We start from the raw sequence: 25,726 nt of genomic DNA on the forward strand, positions 1-25,726 counted from the left end.
CTCTCTAACAAATCTCAAAACTAAGACCGGCTTCGAAAAGTACTAATCGAGACCTTTCATTTGATACATGACTATATTTTACACCACCCCCCCACCCCTTACATGTATGGGGATCCCCCTAAATCTCAACGTGGAAAGATATCACTCACTGCATGTCTGCGCGTTCACAGTTCCCACCTTCTCAGGATGGACAGACAAGCAAACAGAGGAGATACTCAGAAAGACCAAAGCAGATCCCGACCTAAAAGATCTGAGCGGAAAAGTGAACCGAATTTGAAGAACCCAGAAAGGGGATCTCATGTTCGAACTGAAAAGATCCAACGTGTGCAAAACTGATAACTTTCGCACTCAGGTGAAAAACTCACTTGAGGAGAATACCGCAGTGCGTGCCCAAAAATATGAGATCTACATACAATGGAAATAGAATGGAGTAATTCCGACCTACTAAAATTCCGTTAATAATGGTAGGATATTTGCCACACTTTCCAGTATGATGCTTCCTATTAAAGTCTATCTTACCTCAAAATTTTACGGGTCCAAGATGATGAACTTAATGTGATAATATAAAATATATAAAGTAATTTTTAGAACAGATATGGTAATGAGGAATATTTTGAGCCCTACATACAAGTGCACCGGCCACCAGTTCAGATTCAGATTGTGTTAGGTAGTTTCTGAGAATTGATCCTTGAATTAATTGACCCTTTTCGGACCTTTGCACTCCTTTCCTTTGAAACCAATGTCAAAACTAGTATCTGCTATATGGGAACCCCCTTAAACTCAACGTAAAACGATGTTACTCACTGCATGCAAGTGGATTCACAGTTTCCACCATTCCACCAAATTTCCTATCCATAGGGGTAACCGAAATGGGAATAACGGACAGACAGACGGAAGACAGCTGTAAAATCTGTAGTCAGAAGGTTTGCCAGGCAAATTTTCAAAGAGATCCTGCTACAAAACACAGCGCTAGAAGAAAATGCAAATGATAAAGCTTTCCAAATGGGCAAACACTCCTGGTGGAATCCTGAAATCGAGGAATGTCCAAAGACCTGTCTCAAGGCCGGAAGATGCAATTAACGAAACAGGAACCGATCTGGATACGAGCAACTACATGAACAATACAAAGTGGGGCAAAAAAAATTGCATGTAAAAGCGAACACTTCAATCGGCTTTGTAAGGAAGCTGATTCGAAACCCTGGACCGCCTACAAAACAGTCACGTCGAAAATCAAGGGCAAACGCCCTCCACCGATTACTTGCCCTAGCTTGCTGCACGAGATAATGACGAACCTTTTCCAACAAAATGCGAATACCGTTAGTCTTCTGATTGTCTAAGTGGATCCCGTCGAAATTTCAATGGTAAGCAAGGAAGAGGTACTGGAAGACGCAATGAAAATAGCAGAAAATAGTGCTCCTAGCTTGGATAACATCCGCAATGTCCTCATGTCTTAAGAAAGAAGCATTTCCTTCAGAGTGGGAAAAGCAGAGGCTAATTTTTATTCCCAAACCAGACAAACCTCTCGGTGAACATTCATCCTAAAATCCGATATGCCTTGTCAATAATACTGGCAAATTATTTGAACGAATAATCTACAACAAATTATTTCCGATTGCGGAAAAGGAAAGTGGTTTCTCTGAGAATCAGTTCGGATTTCGAAAGAAAGGACTACGATCGATAAGTAAAGCCGCTCTCGAAGAAGATAAATGCTGTGCTGTGATAACACTTGACGTGAAGAATGTCCTCAATTTCGCGAGATGGAGTAAAATACTAGAGGCTCTATTTAAGTTGGAAGAACCCATAGGCTCCTGTACTGCGGTTCAAATGAAAGGTCTAAATCATACTAAACAACATACGGAGTTCCACAAGGGTTCGTACTAGGACCAATCTTGTGGATAATTATATACAATGGAGTTCTGGCATTATATCTCCCTACCGGTGTGGCCACCATCTGTTTCGCGGACGATATTAGGCTGATGGTTGTTGCACGACTCCTTGTTAAGGGGGTCATCCCGTGTGTCGGATCCGAGGCATTGCATTTTTTTGCATCAATTGTATCTAGATATAGTGTAGAATATATGGGCAAAGTTATTTAATGATGTTCGGAGTCGTTCGGAAATTACAGTGTTAAACAGGTAAAATGTCACTTGCGCGTAAAGCGCGTATTTATCGGTCCGAATGACTTCGCTAGAATAATAAGAATTGAAGCCAAGGCTTTACATGTGTTTCTTCAAAAAACCTAAGGTTTGTGGACTAGGTATTGCAGATTAATGGTCAATTAAGATTTTAAAGTTAAAAATCGCATTCTACTTTTTAAACCTGTTCTTCTCGAAACTATAATACAAGCTGAAAATCTGCTACCACCATAGCTCAAAATCTATCCAGCGAAATTCTTTGAACAAAAACGGCCTTCACACGGGATGACCTCCTTAAGGTGAGATTTACGCCAATCAAACAGTTTACGAAATTAAGTCCTCATTGGAGGTGCAGGCCTATCGCTCGCAAAGCATAAGACAATAAGATCCTAAAAAGGGAAACAAGTTTCTCCCTAATTAATACGGTCCGTCATCTAATGGATACGGACTCAAGGCTTCTTGAATGCTTAGGCAGGTACACACGTTTAAGCAAAGAAATTTCCAAAATGTATACGGAGCAATCACGGAAGAAGAGGCATGCAACTATGAGTTGTTGAATTTTTTGAACAACACTGTAGCTCAGTGAATTCTTTAATCGGGTTATTCAGGACGGAAGAACACCATCTGACTGGCAAGAAAGTACCACTGTGCCAATATGGAAAAAGAAAGGTAGTCCAGCAGAATGTTCAAATTACCGTCCGATCCGGTTACTTTCCCATACCATGAAGATTTCTGAATGCATTCTTTACAATCGTATTCGCGAAATCCTTGAAATAACCGTGGATCAAGCCGGATTTGTCAAAAACTGTGGAACTACTGACGCAATACACGCTGCGCGGTTACTCATGGAGAAACACCGTGAGAAGCATCGCCCTCTTTACATTGCATTTCTGGATCTAGAGAAAGCATTTAACCGTGTGCCACACCAACTCATCACGATCCGAAAAGTAAAGTTCGAAATATGGCGGGTATATCAAAACCGTTTCGTATCTCTGTTGGTGTTCATCGAGGAAGCACCCTCTCACCATTCCTCTTTGTTCTTGTTATGGACACCAACACACTGGACATCCAATGTTCAGCGTCCTATACACAGCTTTATGCAGATGATGCTTTCCTAGCATCTAATAGCAAAAATGATCTCGAGCAACTTATCCAAAAATGGAATGATCGCGTCATGCTACTCGTCTCGGATTGAATTTAAACAAAACTGAATTTTCGACGATCGATCCCCATGAAACAGACACAATCACTGTCAGCGGCAGTGATCTGCCCAGAACCGAGCAATTTAAATACCTCGCGTCAACGCCTTCAGCCAATGCTTTATGAAATTGCTTCATGCGTTAACGCAACCTGGATGAAGTGGCGTTCCACAACTCGTATTCTTTGTGATCGACGTATCAACGAACGTCTCAAATCTAAAATTTACCGCAATGTCGTCCGTCCTGTCGCTTTCTATGGTTCTGAGTGTCGGCCAGACTATAGAAGACGATGAACGGCGTCTTGCGGTAATGAAGTCGAAGATGCTGCGTTGGACTAGTGGCGTGACACGTTTTGATCACATCCAAAATGAGGATATCCGCGATCGTTATGGTGTTGCACCGATCGTGGAAAAATTACGAGAGTGGTGTCTTCGCTTGTATGGCCACGCAATTCGTCCTAACGAGAATTCAGTTGCCAAGATTGGTCTCAACATGGAAGTCGATGGTAAGCGACCAAAAGGCAGGCCGAAACAACGGTGCCTTTATACGCTGGTTGGGGATTTAAAAGCGTCGAGATTGTATCCAGATCAGGCACTTGATAGAGCCAAGCGGCGAAACCGATCACGACGAGCCGACCCCGCTTGTGAACGGGACAAAGGCTGAAGAAAAAGTGGAAGAATTTTTGGATAATCCGCCAGCAATTAACAATCATCTAGGGTGGATGTATGAAACGAAGCCGACCAAAGGAAATGCCACACAAAAGATGGAAGGATTGAATCTACGTAAATAGCAAATTGCTTGCAAAGTTTTCAGTTTGGAGGACGCGGTAATTAGGCCGAGACTACTGAAGGTGATGTAACCAGAAGACCAAGACTCAGCATTCGCATAGTATAATATTCTTCGTAATAAACGTTAGACCACTAAACGTTACAGCCAAGTCACTTTTGCCGCATATTTTCGTTATCCTAAAGACCGCAAATCATCATAAGAGAGCAAAATCTCTACTAGGAAAAAAAATTCGTTGATATCACCCCTAAGAGGAACTCGATTATAAACTTATATTGCGCATATTGCATCAAAAGCGATAGCGCTAGATCGATCAGTAAACCCATATATCGTATACGAGTAGATACATATAGTAAGAATTTGATGGACATGGTCAGAAAAAAACATTTAACCACATTTGCTTATCAGCTATCTTTATAAGGAAGAGAAGGAATTCAGGGAAGACTATCTTTAATATTAAGTAACGTAAGGCTACAGCTATGGATATTCAAGAAGTGAACATACAAAACTGGGTAGTTTTGTGTCAAGTATCGTTTTAAGCGCATTGTGAAGCTAATACATGATTCTGTAATTTTTGGCATAAGAAATCGGAGAACTCAATGCATTGAGACGAATAAATTCAACAGTCGTGGGAAACCAAACTTTTACTTGAGCATTATTTTTCAATTTATGTTCCCAGTCCTGGTTTTCCTAACATAAAATTTACAAACATGTGGATACAGATAAATCTTCGTAAAAACAGTGTATCTTTTTACTTGCTTACAAGCTCTGTTAGAAATGACTTCTGTAAAGTATCTACCACGTTATGCCATTGGAATTTTAACTTTGCTGGTAAACTGAAGATGATTGCATTCTGAATCATTAAACCTGCCTACGTTGTTTACGTACAACTTTTCAAAATACCGCTAAAGTTTCGCTTTACTAGGTAATTCCTAATGAATATAAATCTCAGCTTACCTTACAAATATACCGATCTACATAGTTAACAATCTTAACATTTTGTACATATGCGCTTCATAAATCTGTGGGATCGCTTTCAAGGTAGAGATCCGTTTTGGCAACAAAATATCATTTCCAAGATATTATTATGCCTGCCTTCATCCAGGTTCAGCTTAAATTAAGTAGGTCAGGTAATGCAGTAAATAATTTATCGCCTTTATACGGTTAAAGTCTCATTTATCACACATGATGCCGGCTACTTTTCCAAGATTCTTGTACAGTTTCTACCGGCGATTAGTTCACTTGAACAAGCCAGATATGAGCCTGTATGTGGCCAAGTACTGGGGGCCGGAAATTCCAATTGAATGTTAACATATTGTGGGCATTTTGCACAAGATTGGCGCTTTAATGTTATAGATACTTTTTTTAAGATAATAAAAATAATGAATATGTAGATAAGCTGGTTAATTTCTAATTGCTCGAGTTTCCGTTGCGTTTTGCTGTGCTTTTGTTACCATTCAACTAGTTCATGACGGAAATTAATAGATAATGGATTAATCCCAGGTCAATAACAAGTAATTTATCTTCAGAGGTGGTGCCTATATTGCAGTCCATTATGACCAGGAGGAGGAAGAAGGGTCCGCTGGACACGCCAGGACTAGAGGGAATTAATTTCTGACCCCATTTGAACATATCAAGCAATTTAGGAGAGAACTTTAGTAATTTAAATTACTGAGTACATGAGTAAGGTCAGGCTCCATAGTTGCTTCAAAGGGCCCTATCAAATGACTTTTATTTTATATTAAAAACAATAAAATTGTAATTGATTCACAATTATGGGGAGTCTCAAATAAAAAGAAAGGTAAATTTTATGACTTTCATTGGAGGATTTTTTTAATTGAGATGCATTTCTGCTGAACATTAGGCTTTCGAATAACCGCTATAACACTAATTAATTTCCTCCACAGTAATCCAGCTCTTCTTAAGTTAATCAGCAGCTTTCCCTCCCCACTGGCTCCAAATCTAGGCACTGCAGCTACTAATTCACCTACCTAGACTTATAGTCTATGGGATGATTCCCAATTCACTTTCAACTTTAAATTAATTAATCACTAATATTTATAGTGCTTAAAATTTTTCAGCTTACAAAAGCTGTTTCGCTCTTCAAACGTCTCATCATAATTATCTTTCCCGTCTTTATATATTGGGTTGGGGAAAAAGAAATGTCGTATGTGTGATCGAAATTTGACGCATTATTTAACATACTTAGAATTATCCAATTTAAGTCAAATATGCGCCGTTTTGTTTGCAAACTTGTTCCCATTTAGAAGGCAGCTTCATTATCCACCCTTATAACTCCCCCCCCCCTACTTATTTCCAAAAAACTCAGACTGCTAGTTTTCGAAAGTCTCTTTTGAGGTCAACTTAGTAGCACCAAGAGGGTTTTGCATGCACCGGAAGGTAATCACTTGGTGTCAGGTCCGGACTATACGGTGGGTGCGATAGGACATCTCATCCGAGCTCCCGTAGCTTCTGGCGGGTCATCAAAGATCTGTGAGGCCGAACATTGTCCTGGTGGAACACAGCACCATTCCTATTGACCAATTCTGGCCGCTTCTGGTCAACCGCTTGCTTCAAACGGTCGAGTAGAGGACCGAATTGAGGGTCTGGTCATAGTTAAGCAGCTCATAGTGGATGATCCCCTTCCAATCCCACTAAAAACGCAGCAAAACCTTCCTGGCCATCAATCCGGGCTTGGCGATGGTTTGGGCCGGCTCGCCGCGCTTCGACCACCATATTTTTCGCTTGAATTTGTCATACGTGATCCACTGTTCATCACCAGTCACCATCCGCTTCTAAAATGGGTCGAATTCGTTCCGTTTCAGCAGTGCATCACAGGCGTTGATTCGGTCCAAGAGATTTTTTTGCCTCAACTCGTGTGGCGCCCAAACATCCAGCTTTTTTTGGAATCCAATCTTCTGCAAATGGGTCCAAATGGTTTTATGGTCTATACCCAGTTCCTGGCCAATCGATCGAATGCTCACATGCCGGTCTACTTGGATGATTTCGACGATTTTATTGGTTTCTACGACGATTGGCCTGTCAGTACGGGGTGTGTCTTAGACATCCATTACACCAGAACGAAATCGATCGAACCAACGCTGTGCTGTGCGAATCGTTAGAGTATCGGTCCCATAAACTTCACAACTTTTTTCGGCCGTCTTCGTTGCATGTTTACCTCTCAGGTAGTAAAAACGTAAAATATGACGAATTTCTTGCTTGGTGGACTCCATCTTTGCCATCCACTGTCAAAGAGACACTTGTACACATTTCTTTTTTCCCAACCCAATATTTCTTAAACACTTGGCAGCAAAACTTTCCCAAGAATTTCAGACATTGTTGATACGCAGACTTTTTTTGGTTCGCTATATAAACTTTTTTGGTGACCCCGACGTGATCCCAGAGTGAAATCTACGAAACGCAGGGCAATCATATCCTTAGCGTAGCTTTTATCGATCACATTTGACTGAGCTAACTAAGCAGCCTTATCTTACACCGAACTACTCCGAGCTAAACATATTGCGAGCAGAAATATAGCGCCACAACAAATGATGCGATTCAAGTGTTATATGTAGTATCATTGTCCCGATCCTTTGTTTTTCACGAAATGTTTCTTCAATGCTATAAGGCATGACTACGTCGAATGGAAAGATAACATAAATTAGTCAACGGTTTCACGATTCCAAAGGAACAAAGAATACATCATTCGCCACGAACACATCACCAAAGGGAAGGAATCGGGACGATACAGGGTTGATCGTATCAGCTAACGTCGGCCCAGCAATATCTTCGGTTGGTATCAAGACAACTTCACACAGTGGCAATAATTTCATGCATATTCTCCAATGGTGATACTTGAAAGCGAACGTTCAAGGCAACTATTTCGTCATCCTAAAGCCCTAAAAAAATGCTCTCTAGTGGTTGATAACCTAGCCCGGCTGCGGATGCCAAACCCCTCTTTACCCAAAATTAGCTGCTAACCAAAAATACAGAAATCAGGCAATGAGATGAGGGAGATTATTGCAGATTCTAACTCCCCTACTTACAACATTGCGAAGTGGTTGGTTGAGGAATGCCACAAATTGGGGTCTACCAACGGGAAACAATCTGAGTGTAGTGGGGCGCCTGCATAAGTGAAAATTATTTCATATTCAGTGGAAAATAATTCAAGACAACCTTGAGTGTAACGATGGGCAATCCTCTCTCCCCACTCCTAAGTGAAATCTTTATGACATCACTGGAAGAGAAAAGGGAGCAGGATGGATTATTGACAAATATATGGTTGACGTACGTCGATGACATTTTGACAGTGAATATTTTGGATAAAATCAACACGCTACACCCTAAAATAATCTTCATTCATGGGATTGAAGTTAACAACCAATTGCCTTTCTTAGATTTATTAATCAAACGTCAAAATGGGCAATTTTCTTTTTCTATTTTCAGGAAACCCACCAGCACCCAGCGTACAATCCTGGCCACTTCGTCCACTTGTCCCGTAAGGAACTGTGTTAGGTGGTAATTTAATTCTCCATGCTTGCGCTCGACCCATCTCTCAATACACGGGATCAGTATATGGGTTCAGCGGCCCTTTTCGGAACTATCCTACTGTTGCTGCCATCTCCTGTACAGCTCCTTCCTAGTGGCTTTTAGGAAGCCCGCAGTCACTTCGGTCGCATTCACCCTCCTTCTCCGGTGAAGACAATGTGCTTCATTCGCCAGAAGATCCAAAGAAATCATTCCCGCGATGACACACACTGCCTCACTTGATACCGTTCTATATGCACTACACACCCTCAGCGCGATTGGCCAGTATGCCGAACTTACCCTTTTCTGGTTCGCTGTGTTATGTAGTGCGCACGCCCAGACAGGAGCCGCGTATAGCAGGATGGATTTCAGCAACCCTGCGATAAGCGGCCGGCGACTAGATTTTCGCCCTCCAATATTTGGCATCATCCTCGATAGAGATAAACTTTGCTGCCTTTTCACGAGCATAGTCCAGGTGCCCCTTAAATCTCAACTTGGTATCGATCATTACCCCCAGGTATCTAATGATCGATTTTGAAACGACCTAGTGATTACCAACCCGGATTTGACAGTGTTGGCATGAATGGTTTCACTTGCATACAGTTCCATGTCCTCGTAGTCTTTCGCAACTACTACCACTGCCAGGTCGTCTGCAAAACCAATCAATGTTGCCTTCCTTAGCACAGGAAGGCCGAGCACTCTGTCACACGTTAGGTTCCACAGCCGGGGCCCTAGTACGGAGCTTGGGGAACACCTGCTGTCACAATATATTTCTTCGGTCCGTCGTCCGTCTGGTACCAAAGAAGTCTCTTCGAAAGGTAACTTTCGATTATCCGAGCTAAGTAACCAGGGACACCAACTTTAGTTTGATCCAACCCCAGTTGGCTGAGTTGAAGGCATTCTTAACATCCAGCGTTGCAATGGCATCATCTGTAGACCGCGCTCTACGAAACCCATAATGCCGCTCTATTAGACTACCCGCTAGCTCGGCGCTAGCTATCAAATTAATGCCATGAGCAAAAGGCCTAGAGGCAAGAAGACTTTACACAAATTTTGAAACCGGAGGATTCATTTTTTCTCCTGTTTTTTTGACAAGTTTCCCCCTGTGTAAAGTCTTCTTGCCTAGATAATTTTTTGTGGAATTTGATAATCTTAGTAATTATATTCTCAAAATTCATATTTTGTCAAAAAATTAGATACACCTTGTAACAACAAAGCTATAAACACACTATAAACCCTTTTTAAAACACAATTTAAAATATATTTCCGTAGTAACAAATGGAGCGCAGGGCTTATAATATAGGCGAGCGAAGAATGGTCCCTCTTAAGCTCAAAACATAGTGGAGTGGCGAACAGAGCAAATCAAAACAAACACAAGGCGCCATATGGAACCGAGCCAAGAAGACCGCATACAAGAAATTCGTCTCTCGGCGAGTTACATGAATTTGTATGGTGAAAGAAAAGCATTTCACATGTTAGACGATCAATCTCTTGTGCATGAAACATTTCGCATATTTACTCTGGTGTTAGTGTCGTGTACGTGATGCATGGGATGGGGAAGCAAACACAAGAAAACTATTTAGACGTCATCGACACACGGGCAATGATATTCCGTACCAACTAGAAGCTCGATTTGCTCCTCCTGTATGTAGTCTTCTTGGACCAAGCATAGTTGGGCGGTGAACATCTCTTGTTTCGATACTTTGCCAGCTGCGATCCTCGCCGTTCCACTATATTTTGAGCCTTAGTCATGAACTTGCCGGCATCATTCTTCGCTCAATTCTTTCAGAATAGCGAATGAGAAACCATGAGATCTGAGCTCGTAACCCTAAATCTTCAGCGTGCAAGTTACGTGTTAGCGGAAAATTGGACAAAGGATGATCATCGATAAGGGCCACGTTGATCCCAAAGTCGCAATATACGCGACAAGTGGTTGAATGTCGATTGCAGATATGCTGCTCATCAAAATCTGGTATCAGTCGCTACTTCCTGATGGTTTTTTGGCTGTCATACTAGTTGCGGACATCGTGACCGAAAAGAAGCTAGGTCGGGTCTGCAATAATTGGTATCCGTATCAGTATCATAGGTAAGGGAGTACTGCTAGAAACGCAGTCGTCAGTCTGGATTTATATATTCCTTGTCGACCATCGCGACCTACAACACTTTATGGTCTACTATTAATTGAGGGTTTTAATTAGACATATCGAATTGACTGACATAAGAAAACATGTACCAAATGCTCTACGGGAAAATATCCTCTCGGCTACCATTAGGAAAGGAGAGATTTTGATGCAACATGGACCCATATCACATATACCATGTATAGTTTTAGAAGCTTATGAAGCCATTTGCGTGAAAAATTTATAAAATGAATTCTATAATGTATATATGTATGTGCACATATCCATGCGAGTATATAATCCGAACGTGGGCTTTATTTGAACCTTATGTAAAAATCATAGAAGGCCCAATCCCAATATATAATTTGAAATTTTAATATTTCCACTATACTCCATAAACATCACTTCAAAGTATTAACAAATATATTGAGAGAACTATTAACAAATACCAAAAATCAAAATATTTTCAAAATAAACTTATATCCTGTTTCAGGACGAAAATAGTTTAAGGAGGAAAGCAACCTCAAAGCAGAAAATTGTTTCGATTTTCGAAACGACTGTTTAAAAGTATAAACTCTGAAAAAGTAGATCAACTTATATCATTGAAACATTGTTTTTCTGCACGATATGTTCGAACGCGGGTAAAATATTCATGACTGTGTACGTCTTATTATTATTCAATCACATACTTTTTGTAGTGTTAATTTAGTGTAAATAACAAGAAGTGGGTCTAAGTTCAATCACCTGAGAAAATTTCGTGTTGAAAATTTTAGCGTTAAAGCAGAAAGGCTATGGCACGGGGCATAAATTGCAACTTATTCAAAAACATCATCCAAACGTAATTTATGCATAAATTAAATCAAACGAACCCGTTATAATTTAATAGCCGTAATTCAATTTAATTTCTTATTATTTTCAAAATATGAAAATAGCCAAATTAAAGATTTTTTAAGAGAGTTATTAATGTACAAGGCTGATGAGAAGGGGTTGGAGAAGCACATTCCCGCCGGTCTCGGAATTTTCTCGAAGGCCCAGATTAGAAATTGATGTGAAGAAAAGAGATAATAAGAGGGACCACATAATTAGCGTAAAGCGTATGACTATCACCCTGTGCCCCGTTTTTGCGCACAATTTTACCCCAGGCCCGAATATTCTCTCTATGACCCATACATACATTGGAGGAATCTGTAAAATGCTTGGAACGAAAATGAAAACAACTAAAGTGAATATCATCAACGATAAGAAATTCTCCCTCTTCAAGGTCCCAGGGCAAAAAGTGGACTGGTACCCACGATGAGGCATAAAACCTGGGAAACGCCTGCTACTAAACTACCAAATCCCATCTCCACCTCCACGTGGTGACCGCTGGGAGCTCTTTCTTAGCGAAAATCTGCAGACGGAGAAGGATGAAGGCGAGTCTCTCGCGCCTAAAAACGGGACAAATTGTACCAACTCGGAGTTGGGTAAGGCTAACAAACCTATACGTAAAACAACGTGTTACGAAGCCACAATAGCCACACAACGATGAACCCAGCAACGACGAAGAAATAACGATTTGCGCATTTTCTCTTGGAGCGTGCGCTCGCTGTACAGAGATGAAGCTGCTGAGCAGCTAGCCGACACCCTGTCCCAATATAGATCTGATGTAATAGCGTTACAGGAGACGCGTTGGACAGGGACCGGTTACCTGGAGAAAAGTCGGTACACCATATATTATAGCGGTCATCCAGTAAACCATATGCTCGGAGTAGGCTTCTTAGTGAGCCAAAAAATGAAACCTACTATTCTCGGTTTTGAAAACATAAGCTATACACTCTGCGCTTGCGAGGCAAATTTAGAAATATAAGTCGCATTAACGTTCACGTCCCTATAGAGCCGACTGTAGAGTCGGAGAAGGAACCGTCGAAGCCTGTCCCAGATATGATATCAAAATCATACTAACAGTCAAGTGGGGACGGAGCCCGTATTCAGGCGATACGTTGGCTCCCATAGCTTACATCAAAATACAAATGATAACAGACTGCGAATTATTCAATTAGCAGTATCACACGAAATGGTTGAGTTGCGCGGAAAGCGGTCCATAAACAAACATGGGCCTCTTTAGATGGGACCACTTTCAACCAAATTGACCACGTGTTGATCGAACGCCGCCATTTCTTAGCCTTGATGAATGTCAGAACATATAGGGGGGCTAATATAGACTCTCTCGTTGGCATAGTGCTCCGAGCTCAAATAACTACACCACCCAGAATCCTGTGACAATCAGGCGAGAGGTAACACTGGAACTATCCACAACACAGCCTTCCGCAAAACCTATAAAAGCGAAATGGATGCCGCAATAACCGCAGTCAACAGAGGTTGAAGCATCAACAAATGATCTTCACAATCACCTGAAGAACGTTATCATGGATACGGGCACAAACATAGTTGGCCCCAGCCGCAAAAGTAGTCGGAACGGCTGGTTTGACCATGAATGTAAGCTAGCAACGGAACGCAGAAGCGACTTCACAGACAGAAAAAGGAAGCCTGGGAAAACCAACAGGTCTGTGAACTAGAAAAGTACAGGGAGCAACCGCACCAGGTGCGGAAGTTTTACCGACAAGTCAGCAGGATGAACCCTTATACACCTCGATGCTCATCCTGCCGAGACAAAGGGGGAAATCTGATTTCCGACAGAATGGGCATATTAGAGCGATGGGTTGAGTACTTTGATGAGCTACTGAACAATCAGAACATCGGCGAGTTGGAGGTCCCGCCAACTGAAGTCGGCGGACAAATACTGCTACCACCAAGTTTAGGAGAAAGAGTTCGTGCAATTCATCGGTTAAAAAATCATAAGTCGCCAAGAGCCGATGAAATTACAGCCGAATTGGTTAAATATGGAGGTGACCAATTACACCAAGTGGTTCATCAACTTGTGCTTAAGGTGTGGGACAGCGAAACAATGCCTGACGACTGGCTACGAGGCATTATGTGTATACATAAGAAGGGAGATATCATACAGTGCAGCAATTATAGAGGTATCACGTTATTGAGTACCATCTATAAGATATTCTCCTCTATCTGGCAAGGCCAGATAGCCCCATATGCCCAAAACATCATTAGCCCATACCAAAAAGGCTTCACTCCAGGCAAATAAGCAACAGATCAGATTTTCTCTCTGCGGCAAGCGATGGAAAAACTGTTGGAATATGGACATTAATTGCACCATCTTCACGGCTGGAACCTTTAGCTATGGCACACGGTTTATGATTGATTTCTGGAATGTGCGCATGCTCCTTGAGAGCGATATTGAGGACGCCAAAAATGTTTGCTTTCTCCAACTTGAAAGAGAATTAGGGCATCCTGGACATTCTGGCCCTAAGTGGAATGAAATGGTGGGACTCTGGCGAGTACTCTTCTCCCTCTTTTGTACTCTGTAAAGCCAAGTGCTAGCAGACGCGAATCTCCTTATCGGATTGTTACTGATGGCTACCACAAGGCGCGCTACTTCACCCGAGAGCCGGTTTCTGAAAGACTTCTGACTGCAAGATTTCGGGCCAGGTTAAAAAATAGATTCTGGATATAGAGGAAAAGAATGCTTTCTATGAGTAGCTACACGCAGTTCAGGAGAGTTTTTCTAAAGGTGACATTGTGATCGTGATGAGTGGTCTGAATGCCAAGGTGGGCTTTGACAACAGCTTACTCGGACATGTGATTGGGAGGCACGGTCTTGGTGACAATGGTTGCCACTCACTCGATATGTTCACCAAATGTCCTGTCAACAGTACAGCTGTCTTTGAGATAAGTGCGTATTCAGATAAACAAGCAGGTAGTACACCGGTTTAAATAAGGAACCTTCAGAGCAAATCCTAAAAGCTGTTAAGTTGGTTTAAATTGCTATGATTGGGAAGACAAAAATCTATACCTGATATAGTTATATGTAAAGAATACACATTGTTTGACACAGGAATACACTGGAATATAACGAAACCAAGTTTTATATTACCGTGTATCCGAAAAGCAATCTTTCATTTCAGTTGTATTTCATCTTAATCACAAAAAAAATCAAATACGATACCTTCACATTAGAAGATTTGCTAAACGTTTGCATTGCGACTCCCATAGGGTAAGCAAAGCTATGGAGGAAATTATCATTAGTAATGAATAATGCTATCTATCCATCAAACGCTTGAATAACAATCATAATAACATCATCAAGCAAAACGATCACAGCATGACCATTATTTCTTGTTGACGTACACCTGATTCTTGGCAGTCAATTAAGTTCGCAGCTGGTGAAAGTAGGCTAAATACTTCATTCTATTCCTAAAATATTTACGAATGCAACACTTTCTTTTATGTTGAATAGAATTCTGGTCACATAATCTCAATAATGTTACGGTGGGCCGATTACTGTGAAAATTCTTATAGAAATAGTATACCATCACCCGCCAGACCGTAGAGAATTGAATATACTTGCATAGTACACTCATTCTCAACGAATTCCACTTTTATAAAGTATCTTTTAACATACAATATATTTTGGTTGTTTTCCTCCCATTATTGACATTTTCCTTTCGTTGACATGTTAACCTGGAAACAAATTTCACTTTTATTGCTACTTCCGCGCAACCAATGGCACCTCCAATCTATTAAATGTTTAAATATTCACCTGTGCCGATAACAACCTAAAAAATCGAATCATTAGATATTCAAAATACATCGCAGTTTACTCAACACTGGAAATTATACCGCGTGTTGTATAATACCAGGTCACCGGCCCAAGAACCTCCTCCTTTTGAATTTGTTCGCAGAATGCTATGCAAATGATTCGGAAGCATCATTCAAATAGTAAATAGAATATCGTTAAAATATTTTCGATATTCATTCACCTACTTATCTAAAACTTACTTCCAGACAGATCTAGGATAGACTTTTATTTTATTTAGTGAGTTTCACGAAATTAGAGGGTAGTCCAATAATCCCCTTAATATGTAAGTTTACACAAAAAACGGAAATTTGACTCACGATAATTTTACATATTAACAAATATTGAATTTACACCAAACTTTCCAATATCATGTATTTATTTTGTCAATGCCATTGTTTCCGCTGGAGAATAGGAGAAGGGCAAGCACCTATGGAATAGTCCAGGAAGGTCAATTTTGTCCATTGCAGTCGGATATGCCAATAGGCGCATAAGTAGTTGATTGTAGAGAAAACAGAACGATCTGAGTTGAGGTTGAAAAGCAATCCGAATTCATAATGCTTCTCAAGAAATTAAGTAGTGGGTGTTCCAGTAGTCACACGACCAGGGTTAAAAATGGAAAATCCATTTTTCTTTGTTCGGGATCAATACTGGATGTGAATGAACCATTGTAGACGGAATTGCACAGAATTAGGCAAGTATATCCGTATATCCAACAAAAGATTACATCTCATTTATTTTCGACAATGAAGTAAAGATAACTAAAGTTACGACGAAAAGATTTGTCATTAATCGAAACGGCAAAAAAAGACATTTCGAAGAAGACACTCGGATAGAGAAATCTTTCAAGGTATAGCCGCAAAAGTCATTTTTTGGAAGTAAGCTACCGCAGATCTCTCAGCTTTTTAAATTACTCAGGTTGTATGCCTGTTACCGATTATTCGGAGTAAAGTACGAACAAGCTCTGAAAAAGTCGCAGTGTATGTCCCATCATTTACCTTCTGTGCGCCAATGAATTACCATCTTGTCATGAAGCTAAAGTAGCCACATCTTTTGACGATACTGTCGTTCTTATTACAGGACACAGTACTATACTAGATTATAAAACCAATATGGGCGTACCATATCAAACTCTGGTACTGTACCAAGGAAACAAATTGGACGCACCTTGATACATAAAAGATAGGAACCGGCACAAATATCTATAATTTGAAAATCTCAGTGTAGCGGGTGTATCAAAACCGCTTCGTGTCTTTGTCTTGGATGAAGTGGCGTTCCATAACTAACGTTCTTTGTGATCGACATATCAACAAGCGTCTCAAATCCAAAATTTGCCGCAGTATCGTCCGCCCTGTTGCAGTCTATGGTTCTGAGTGTTGACCGACTATAAAAGACAATGAACGGCGGCTTAAGCTGAGGCGAAAATGCTGCATTGGACCAATGGCGTTACACACCATGATCTCATCCGAAATGAGGATATCCGCAATCGATATAGGGGTGCACTCATCCTGGAATAATTACGAGAAATGAACAAAAATTAACCTCAAAGGGAGATCAACAGCACTATATCTGACATGCATTTCCTAAGAAACTATGTGAATGGCTCAGTCAGATGAATTTTTTTGGTAAACCCAAGCTCAACGAATATTTTGGCTAAATCTTTGTGTTTCATTTTTTTATTCACTTAGCTTGTTTTTAGACTTAATATATTACGAACCTACTATTCAAAGGATGTTGTAAGTTTTCATAATATAAATCTTAAGACTGAGTTGACATTTATACTGTCAAGTCAGGTTGGTCGAACAGCAGCTGCTTGAATATTATGTCGCTCCGATTCGTCAATTGTAAAATGGCATTTAACGTGGAGTAAATATTCGGTAGGTTTCATTCCGATAAACCTGTAGGAAATAGCTAGTGTGGTTACCAATTTCCTTTTCGTGTGTCGGATAAAGAGGTATTAGTTTCTCAACTTTGTTTCTAGTCTGTTTACAAAGATAAATATGTTATTCCGGAAGAAGTCACGAGTAACTGTGCCGAGAATTAAAGTCGGTGGTAGCGAGATACAACACCTTATTGATCACTTTGAAACGGACTTAGAGCCAACCCGACTTTCGGAAATTGTCCACAATTTCAAATATAGCCTGAACGGCACCGCAGTTTGCAGGCTGATCTCATTACGAGTAACAATCTGCTTGATTACTTTGTCTGATTTGTGGAGTTAACTTCCATATTTAGAAGGGTAAACAATAAGAGATCATCCGGTATGGATGGCATTCCCAATGTGGTCCTCAGGCATTTACCAGACATTCCCATTCATAATTGTTGTATTTTGTTCAATAATTCCTTCTTTCCAGGACAATGGAAAAAAGCCCGAGTGTTCCCGATTTTAAAGAGAGGGAAGGATTCATTCAATCCTAAGAGCTACTGCCCAATCAGTTTACTGCCTAACATCAGCAAGGTGTTTGAGGTTTTTGTATTGAAAGCCTTGAACGGGCATATCAAGAAGAAGGAATTATTGTCGAATGCGCAATTCGCAATGCGGTGCCTAGGCGCTTGCCTTATAGAATGGTGAAAGCCTTTGATACCGTCTGGTTGGATGGACTGATTTTCTGGCTCCTGAAGAATGAGTTTCCCAGCCACCTCGTAGCGATGATGTGCAGTATGCTGTATGGCAAGTGCTTTGTCATTACGGACGGAAATCTCACTACTAATAGAGAATTTCATATTCTGAATGGATTACCACAAGGGACAGTGACTGCGCCTCGAATTTCCACAGTATTTGCCGGCGAATTACTCAACTCTTTCGAGTTTAATAAATCTCCTAAAAGGTCGTTGGTTGCCTTTGCTGACGATCTGATAGCCTACACGGTACACAAGAAGGTAACTGAGGTGCAAGTTGAACTTCAGAAGATGTTCAATGACATTAAGTTCTTCACGAACAATTGGCGGATGAAAGTCAATGCGTAAAAGTGCACATTGATTTTCGTGTGCGTGATTCTACCCTGCTTTGTCTAAAATCTGAAAAAGTAGTTATCTTAACACCAAAGTCAAGTTGAGACTATTCTGCGCTAGGGTTCCTTCTGTAGTGCTATATGGGAGTAACACATGGAAAATGACCTCTACTGTCACACCAAATCTCTAAGCCTTCGTGAACACATGTCTACGATATATCACGGCAATACGCTGCCCTGATACTATTTCAAACGAAGAAGTTGGTTGGTGTGCAGGTCTGCCCCCTGTAATCGGAAGGCGAAATTGGCAGTGGATACATTAAGAACAGGCGACAATTGCATTGCTGGCTACGTCGTGCAGTTGAACTCACTGTCCCAAGATGACCGACGAGTGGGCCGCCCGAAGAGCATTTGGCGTAGAACAGTAGAGGAGGAATGCGAGCATCTCGGGAAGTCCTGGGGGAGCTGAACCGCATTTCTGGCAATTCCGGGCTATGGAGCGTAGGGGTGGTTAACGCTCTGTACTCCACCAAGAGGCAAATGCCAACCAAATTTAGCATTATTTAGAAGTTATTGAGCAGACCTTGCTACTGATCAAGACAAGGACTGAAGAATATATAAAAGTTATTAAAAAAAGTTTAGTTCCATAAGAAATAAAAGAAGGCTCAGCGAATTCTGTAAGGGAATGCTTTCTTGGAATCTACAGAAGCTCCAAGATATTATTATCCTTTGCTGAATGCACTGTAGTTTCTACGACTACCCCTATAAATTCCACTAGATGTACTAAATAAGCTGATTTGAGTCATTATGAGCCATTCTGAAATTAAAGCTTCAATTCAATTTGATAGCCCCCCCTGACGCCCAAAAAAGTCTGTTAATCTAGAGATGTGCAAAGATCCTTCACTAATGACGGGGGGTTTCATATTCAGTATTTTGTTTCAGGTTGTATTTCCCTAGGTTTTGGGATTCGGTTTACCACAAATATACACACGTTCAGAGTTATACGATGAGAATTAGAAATTGTCCGAAACTTTTGCTATTTTTCAGATATTATGCAACTAGTACAGGTCTTATGCCCATACAGGTTCCGCTGGTATCAACATAGAAAACTAGCTAAGATAGAATACACAAATTTATGTGATGTTAGCTGTAAAAATAACTGGCTGTGTAACTTGAAATTATTCGCATCTGAATCTGCATTGATCTGCACATTCGATAACGACAAACGACGATCACGTCTAATGGAGCTTATACTGTATTGAATCCCATTATTGCTCAAGCCTTGTACTGCTTACTTTCTAAATAATAGCATTGTTCCAAAAATAAAGCATTAACTACTCTTCCAGTTCAAAAATTGAAAGAAATCATGCGAAATAATGGAGAAAAAATTGGAGAGGATTTCCTCCTATAATAATTGACCAAAAAATATCTCCAATTCTAAACAACCAAATCTAAAAATGTTTTCAGTAACTAAGTTTGATGCTAGAAAATTCATTAAAATTTCTTTTATTTCAAATAATATGAAATTAGCGAAAAATAATAAAAGAATATATTTAAGGTAGAAAACTTGATTTCTTCTTGGGGCTTTGGGAATAAATTTGATTTACCGATGGGAGTAAGTTCTACAAAGACCAAAGCATACCACATTGTCCCCATACTGAACTAGCAGCCATTAAGAAAAATTGTCACATAATATGATGGTGAATAGAAAGAATTTCCATAACTGTGTTTCAGTATGTCTGGGAACTCTTCGAACTGTTTTTCGGGTGACTATCTTGAACTGTCTTGGACAACTTTACCTCAATAACATTCTCATGGTTCTTATTAAAGCAGTTCTAGTCTCAAGTCTGGTTCCGAAAAAAAAACCCTTTACTCTCTTCATATGAACATAGATACATAATATGTATTCAAGCAAAGCAAAAACAGGCTAACAGTAAGATATGATTACAACATGGAGTATATAAAAATATCATAAAGCCGTGGAAGCAATTTTCCATTACTTGTTCTATTTCATTTCAATTTTCTTCAACATCTCTACCTAATTTTTCACACATCTGCCCAAGTGTGAAATTTCTTCAGCTGCAGATTCCCGGATCAGATCGGATCAAAGCCACCACACAAATAATCTAGATTCGTAGTTAACGATATTAAAGCGTAAACTTATCCGGATTAAAGTGTGATTATATTGGAAAGTTAGTATTTGGTTTTTAGATTGAGATTCTACTTTCTTCCTTTGTTAGTTATGCTCTAACTTTTTCACAAGTATCTTCAACTTTAAGAAAGTATCTTATCCGATACAATTTCGAGAGTGTGCAAATATATATATATATGCGTGGGAATTCTTGTCGAAATTTAGTATGAATATATGTACATATATATATACTTTTTGTGGGTAAATAATGTATGAAGTAATAACAAAGGAAATACGTGAAGTTGGTAGTATTCAAGAATAACTGATACGAATGGGTTAACAGATTTCATCGCAGTCCACGTACAAATATATAAATCTAATGCAATTACTGCTGCAATATTTCAAATGTTGGACAGACTTAACCCTTGGGTTATCCTGAAATATTTGAAAGTTAACGAACTCCTTCCGAAATCATCATCCACCGACGAATATTCTCCAAAAAATGATTCATTTAGCAATCTATCATTCGTGAGATATACTATTTGTATATTTTTCACTTTAACGGTTAAACAATCCGGATGATAATCTTTATTAAAAAAAACCGTTTTACAGTTATCTAACGCTAATCAGTTCTTTTCTTGACTGCGCAGTTCTAAATGAAACTCGTGATAGTGTACTTACCAGAACAAATCTTAAATCCATCGCTCCAACACCTTTATTCACTCGCGTAGAATATTTTTCTTATCTTTTTCAACCGTCTGTTAACTAAACTTTTTTCTCAGCTCTCGAAAGCGCACTCTACACCACTATGAAGATATAATGTTACGCGATATATTCACCAGCAATTCATACCGTTCCGTTCGGCGTATTCCGCTCAACTAAGAAGGTCATGGAATAGTAGTAAACTCAAACCTTGACTCGATCTTCGTTGTAAGCCAGCATTCCAACCAGCAACCGATTCAAGTTCAAGAAGAACTTCTTTCTTCTTCGCCTTCATGAAGCAACTATGGTACCACACCACTCCGCCACTTGATGATGAGATTTCTTGAAGACGTTTGGAAATTTTTTAACCCGTTTGCAATATAAGTTAACATGAGTAGCTCTGTAAGAGGAGTTTTGAGTTACAAATTCATTTAATATAAATTCAAAATTTATTTGCTTCAGAGAACATTAAACACCAAACACCCTTCCTTTGTAGGCCTAATATTTACATTTACAACTTATCCTTTTGACTGTTTAGATAGTAACCGCTAGTGATTCCAACAATACATCATTTTATATTTCCTATCCCAATTTTACTGCACTTTACCTTATTTCATCATCATGGTTAGAATGAAAAAGAGTAAGAGAAGTACTTTCCGTTTTTGACCAAAATATTTTTTATTTAACAAATACCGTGCTGTTCCCTTCTTTATTGTTTTTACTTACAGAAAGGTAAAAACGAATACCAGCTTGATTAAGGGGTTACAAAAACCAACTCATTATCGACTAGATAAGTGTGGGACAGGCAACCAGAGGCCGAGGAAATTAGCTCAGTTGTTATATCCATTACGTTCCGTTGCGTTCATAGATGCTGCGGTACCACGCTACCTGATGCAATTCAACTGCTGCATCAACACACGACGACTTTGGCGTCGATTCAACATGCAGTTTCAAAATCACCGTCAATTCCGCTCCCTCAAGCTGCTGCTTCATCGAGCATCAGCTCTGCTCTTGAGACGCCGCTGACAGGCTCTGTTTATACCCTGCCGGCGACTTCGGCCAACAATACTGGCACCATACCTAAGTCGCCCCGGTCGACTCTGCCTCTATTTGCCACGCACTATTCCAGAGCGTCTATAAAAGATTGTACCAACTCGACGACATGTTCCCTACGCTACGCACTTCTAACGATTATCACTGCATTAGCAACACCACACGCTTCCTCATGTGCTTCCTTCAAAGTGACATATCTTCACGACTTCGATGCTATCGTTCAACCTTCCTTTTGGCCTGAAGGGGTCTTCGTCAAGCCTTATCAGAGGTCTAAACTTCGAGAAAATTTCGGGCCTGCCCACCTGCCTCGGCGAACTTAAGTGATTCTGACAACTATACACTCTTTTATCAAAATGTAAGGGGTCTAAGGACCAACCTGTCGGATTTCAAACTGTCTGCCTTAGCATTCCAACATCATGTCATCTGCATCTCTGAAACCTGGCTGGATGGCAGGAGCTCTTCGAAGGTTACTCTATGGAGATGACTGCGCTGAGCTTGACAACTGGCGGAGGTGCCTTAATGGTTGTTAAATCCCCTCTCCGTGTAGAAATTATCTTTTCTTCCTCCTCCTCCACCTACGATTCTGTCACCATGCAATTCATTCCGTCAAACGTATGCCCCTTTATCAAATCGTGTGTATATTTTCCCTGGCTCAGCCCGCCTTCTCTGTACGAGAATTTCTTCGACAGATTATCAGAGGTCTTAATCATTTTGTTTCTCTCACATCTTTTCATCCTCTGTGGCGACTTTAATCTTTCCATTTTCTCCAGGCCCATTACACCTGGCCTTCCCTCCCTCTCTAATAAATCCACCCACCCTTCCCTTCCTCTATCCACTTTCATGTACACCTGTGGCGCCCTCCAATTTAACCTTTCTAGAAATTACTTAGATCGCACTCCTGACCTTGTCCTCTCTAACCTTCCTATGCGTTGCCTTTCCCAATCCCTTCATACCCCGCGTCTTACGTTGCCCCTGACGCCAATCATCCTGCTCTCGAGTACGATGCTCAGATATACCGACTTCACTCTCCTGTCGCTCGCAAGCCTTCGAAGTTCAAATTTCGTAAGGTGAACTTCGAAGGAGCGAACTCAGCCCTGACGGCAATCAACTGGGTCCCCCTCCTCTCTCCATTTACGTGTGACCAAGCACCTTCTATACCATTTTATCTAATCTTCTTCCTTGTTGCATTCCCTCCTCTCCTAAGCGCTTACGCTTTTACCCCATCTGGTTCTCCACTGATTTTCACAAAAAAATACATCAACAACAAATTGCGAGGAAGAAGTTCCCGTCTCCTAGAAACTATGCTGACTTAGTTTTGTTCAAATCTCTACGCTCCTCGATCAAATCCTTAATACGTAAGTCCAGAAAAGAATATTTGACCAGTGTGGAAAACTCAATAAAGCGCGAAAACCTGAAACTTTTCTGGTCCCACATTCGCAACTCCCGCGGTCCTGCCCAGTTATCCCCGCGTCCATTAAATTCTCTGGCTCCTCAGCTAACTCCCCACAACTATCTTGTGATTTACTCTACCGTGACTTTTCCTCAGTCTATGTTTTTCCTCGTTCCTCCGAATCCCTCCCGATAGTGGATGCAGCCTGCTCCGCATCGCTTACCATTCCCCTCCTCTCCTCCTGTGCCAAAGTCCTGGAAAGATATGTGAGCGACTGGTTGTCCGCTCACTTTGGCCACCACATAGTGAAAGAGCAACACGGCTTCGTTAAGCATAGGTCCACTGCCTCCAACCTGCTTGACTTTACCAACTTCATCGCCAAATGTCTAAATTTACGGCAAGAAGTACATACCATTTACACTGATTTCGCTGTAAATCTCACGATACCATACCATTTGTTTTATGGCTTGCCTTTTACCTTTCCACCCGATCCTATCGCGTCTCTTTTGACGGCTGCACTTCCCGCTCCTTCTCCCTCTCGTCTGGCATCCCACAGGAATCCATTCTGTATCCTTTGTTATTTTTATTATGGAATGGACTGTGTTTGCCTTCAATCTAATCCAAACACTCTGGTTCGTTGGTACTCGACTAATGGTTTAACGCTAAACGTCAGAAAGTCACTCTATATGCTACTCCCTAAAATCCCTCGAGCAGCAAAATTGTCAGGCTTTATACTTCGCTCCTCCTCTGATTTTGACTCCATCCAACCCTCCTTAGCTCTCTTCAATTCCCTCGTGAGGAATACTCTCGAGTACTGCTCCGTGATCTAGTCACACTTCCGTAACTGCGATTATCTTGCCCTCGAAGATGTGCGACGTAAATTCACCCGTTCCCTCTTCTTTAAGAAAAGCTTCCCTCGTGTGGACTACTCCCATTGGGGAATTGCCAAGGAGAGTCTTCAAATCCCACCAATTTAACGCTGCAAGCTCCAACAATTACTTGAATAGTAAACACTGATTTAACACCAACAGGCCTACTCCACCTCCACATTGGCAACCCACGACCAATGCAAAGCAGCAGACAAGTTCTCTGCGCCGTAAGACAGTGATGAGCCGACTGGTTCTACAGACTGGGGCCTGGGCAACAGACTGACAACCTGTTTCCAGTATAATATTCTTTTGGAACTTGAAACTGAGGTTCGGATCAGATCGGAAATACACTGATGATTACGTCAACAGAAAAAGGACTACTAGTTTGGATTCTAAAACATGCGCTCTCTGTTCAGAATGATGTGCTCTAAGAACACTCATCCAATAAGTCGAAAAGTTCAAGACAGATGTCTTGGCAGTCCAGGAAACGAAATTATTAGGCAGTGAAGTGTTTGACTCTCAAGCGCACACCATAAGCAGAAGAAATCTTGAATGCAGAATGTGGCATAGCAAACAAGATGACTATAAAGAAAACCTTCGGGCACGAGCATCGTCTTGTGACGAGCAATGAATTGTTTGACAAACAGTCCCAGCAGACCATCAACTTTGCATATGAGCAATATAGAAGTGACCTACAAAGTCCAATCGAGACAAATGTGTAGAAATAAGATATACCGCTGGCAAGATCTGCAGAAAGAAGAAACGAAAGTATACTTGCAAATTGAACAATAAATCTAAGAGACATACTTGAATCCGCTTGAAACCTGGCGGAAAGAATCACAATAAGATTTCAGCCTAGAACTCTATGGAGTGGAGAATCTTATTGGAGATAAGGAGCCGATAAAAAATCAAGTGGCTCAATATTTCGAGGACTTACCAATGCCACAACCCAACCTCCGCACAACGAAGAAGCAAAGAAGGCACAATAATATCAATTATTGCTGCGACAATTCAACTGGATCAGAGCCTTGAAGCGTGTTCGAACACTTGAATCAAGACTATCACGGCACACTAAAGGACCCGGTACACGGTAGGAGGCAATTTTGTCAGCATAACGCTTACTTGTGATTATTGTTCTGATTTACTTAGGTACTCATTCACAGCTGAATCGAC

The 25,726-nt window shown here is 40.8% G+C and overlaps 1 protein-coding gene across 1 annotated transcript in view; it reads right to left on the reverse strand.

Moving 5' to 3' along the window:
* LOC119655536 overlaps positions 1–21,501 on the reverse strand; it is a 34,277-nt gene extending 12,776 nt beyond the window's left edge. Inside the window, exon 1 of the mRNA XM_038061452.1 lies at positions 21,221–21,501. Within this exon, the coding sequence (XP_037917380.1) occupies positions 21,221–21,241 (21 nt within the window). The 5' untranslated portion in view covers positions 21,242–21,501. The remainder of the gene's footprint in view (positions 1–21,220) is intronic.
* Positions 21,502–25,726: the final 4,225 nt, after the last annotated feature.

This window comes from Hermetia illucens, chromosome 1 (genome assembly GCF_905115235.1).
Source record: "Hermetia illucens chromosome 1, iHerIll2.2.curated.20191125, whole genome shotgun sequence".
In the NCBI taxonomy this organism is placed as follows: domain Eukaryota; kingdom Metazoa; phylum Arthropoda; class Insecta; order Diptera; family Stratiomyidae; genus Hermetia; species Hermetia illucens.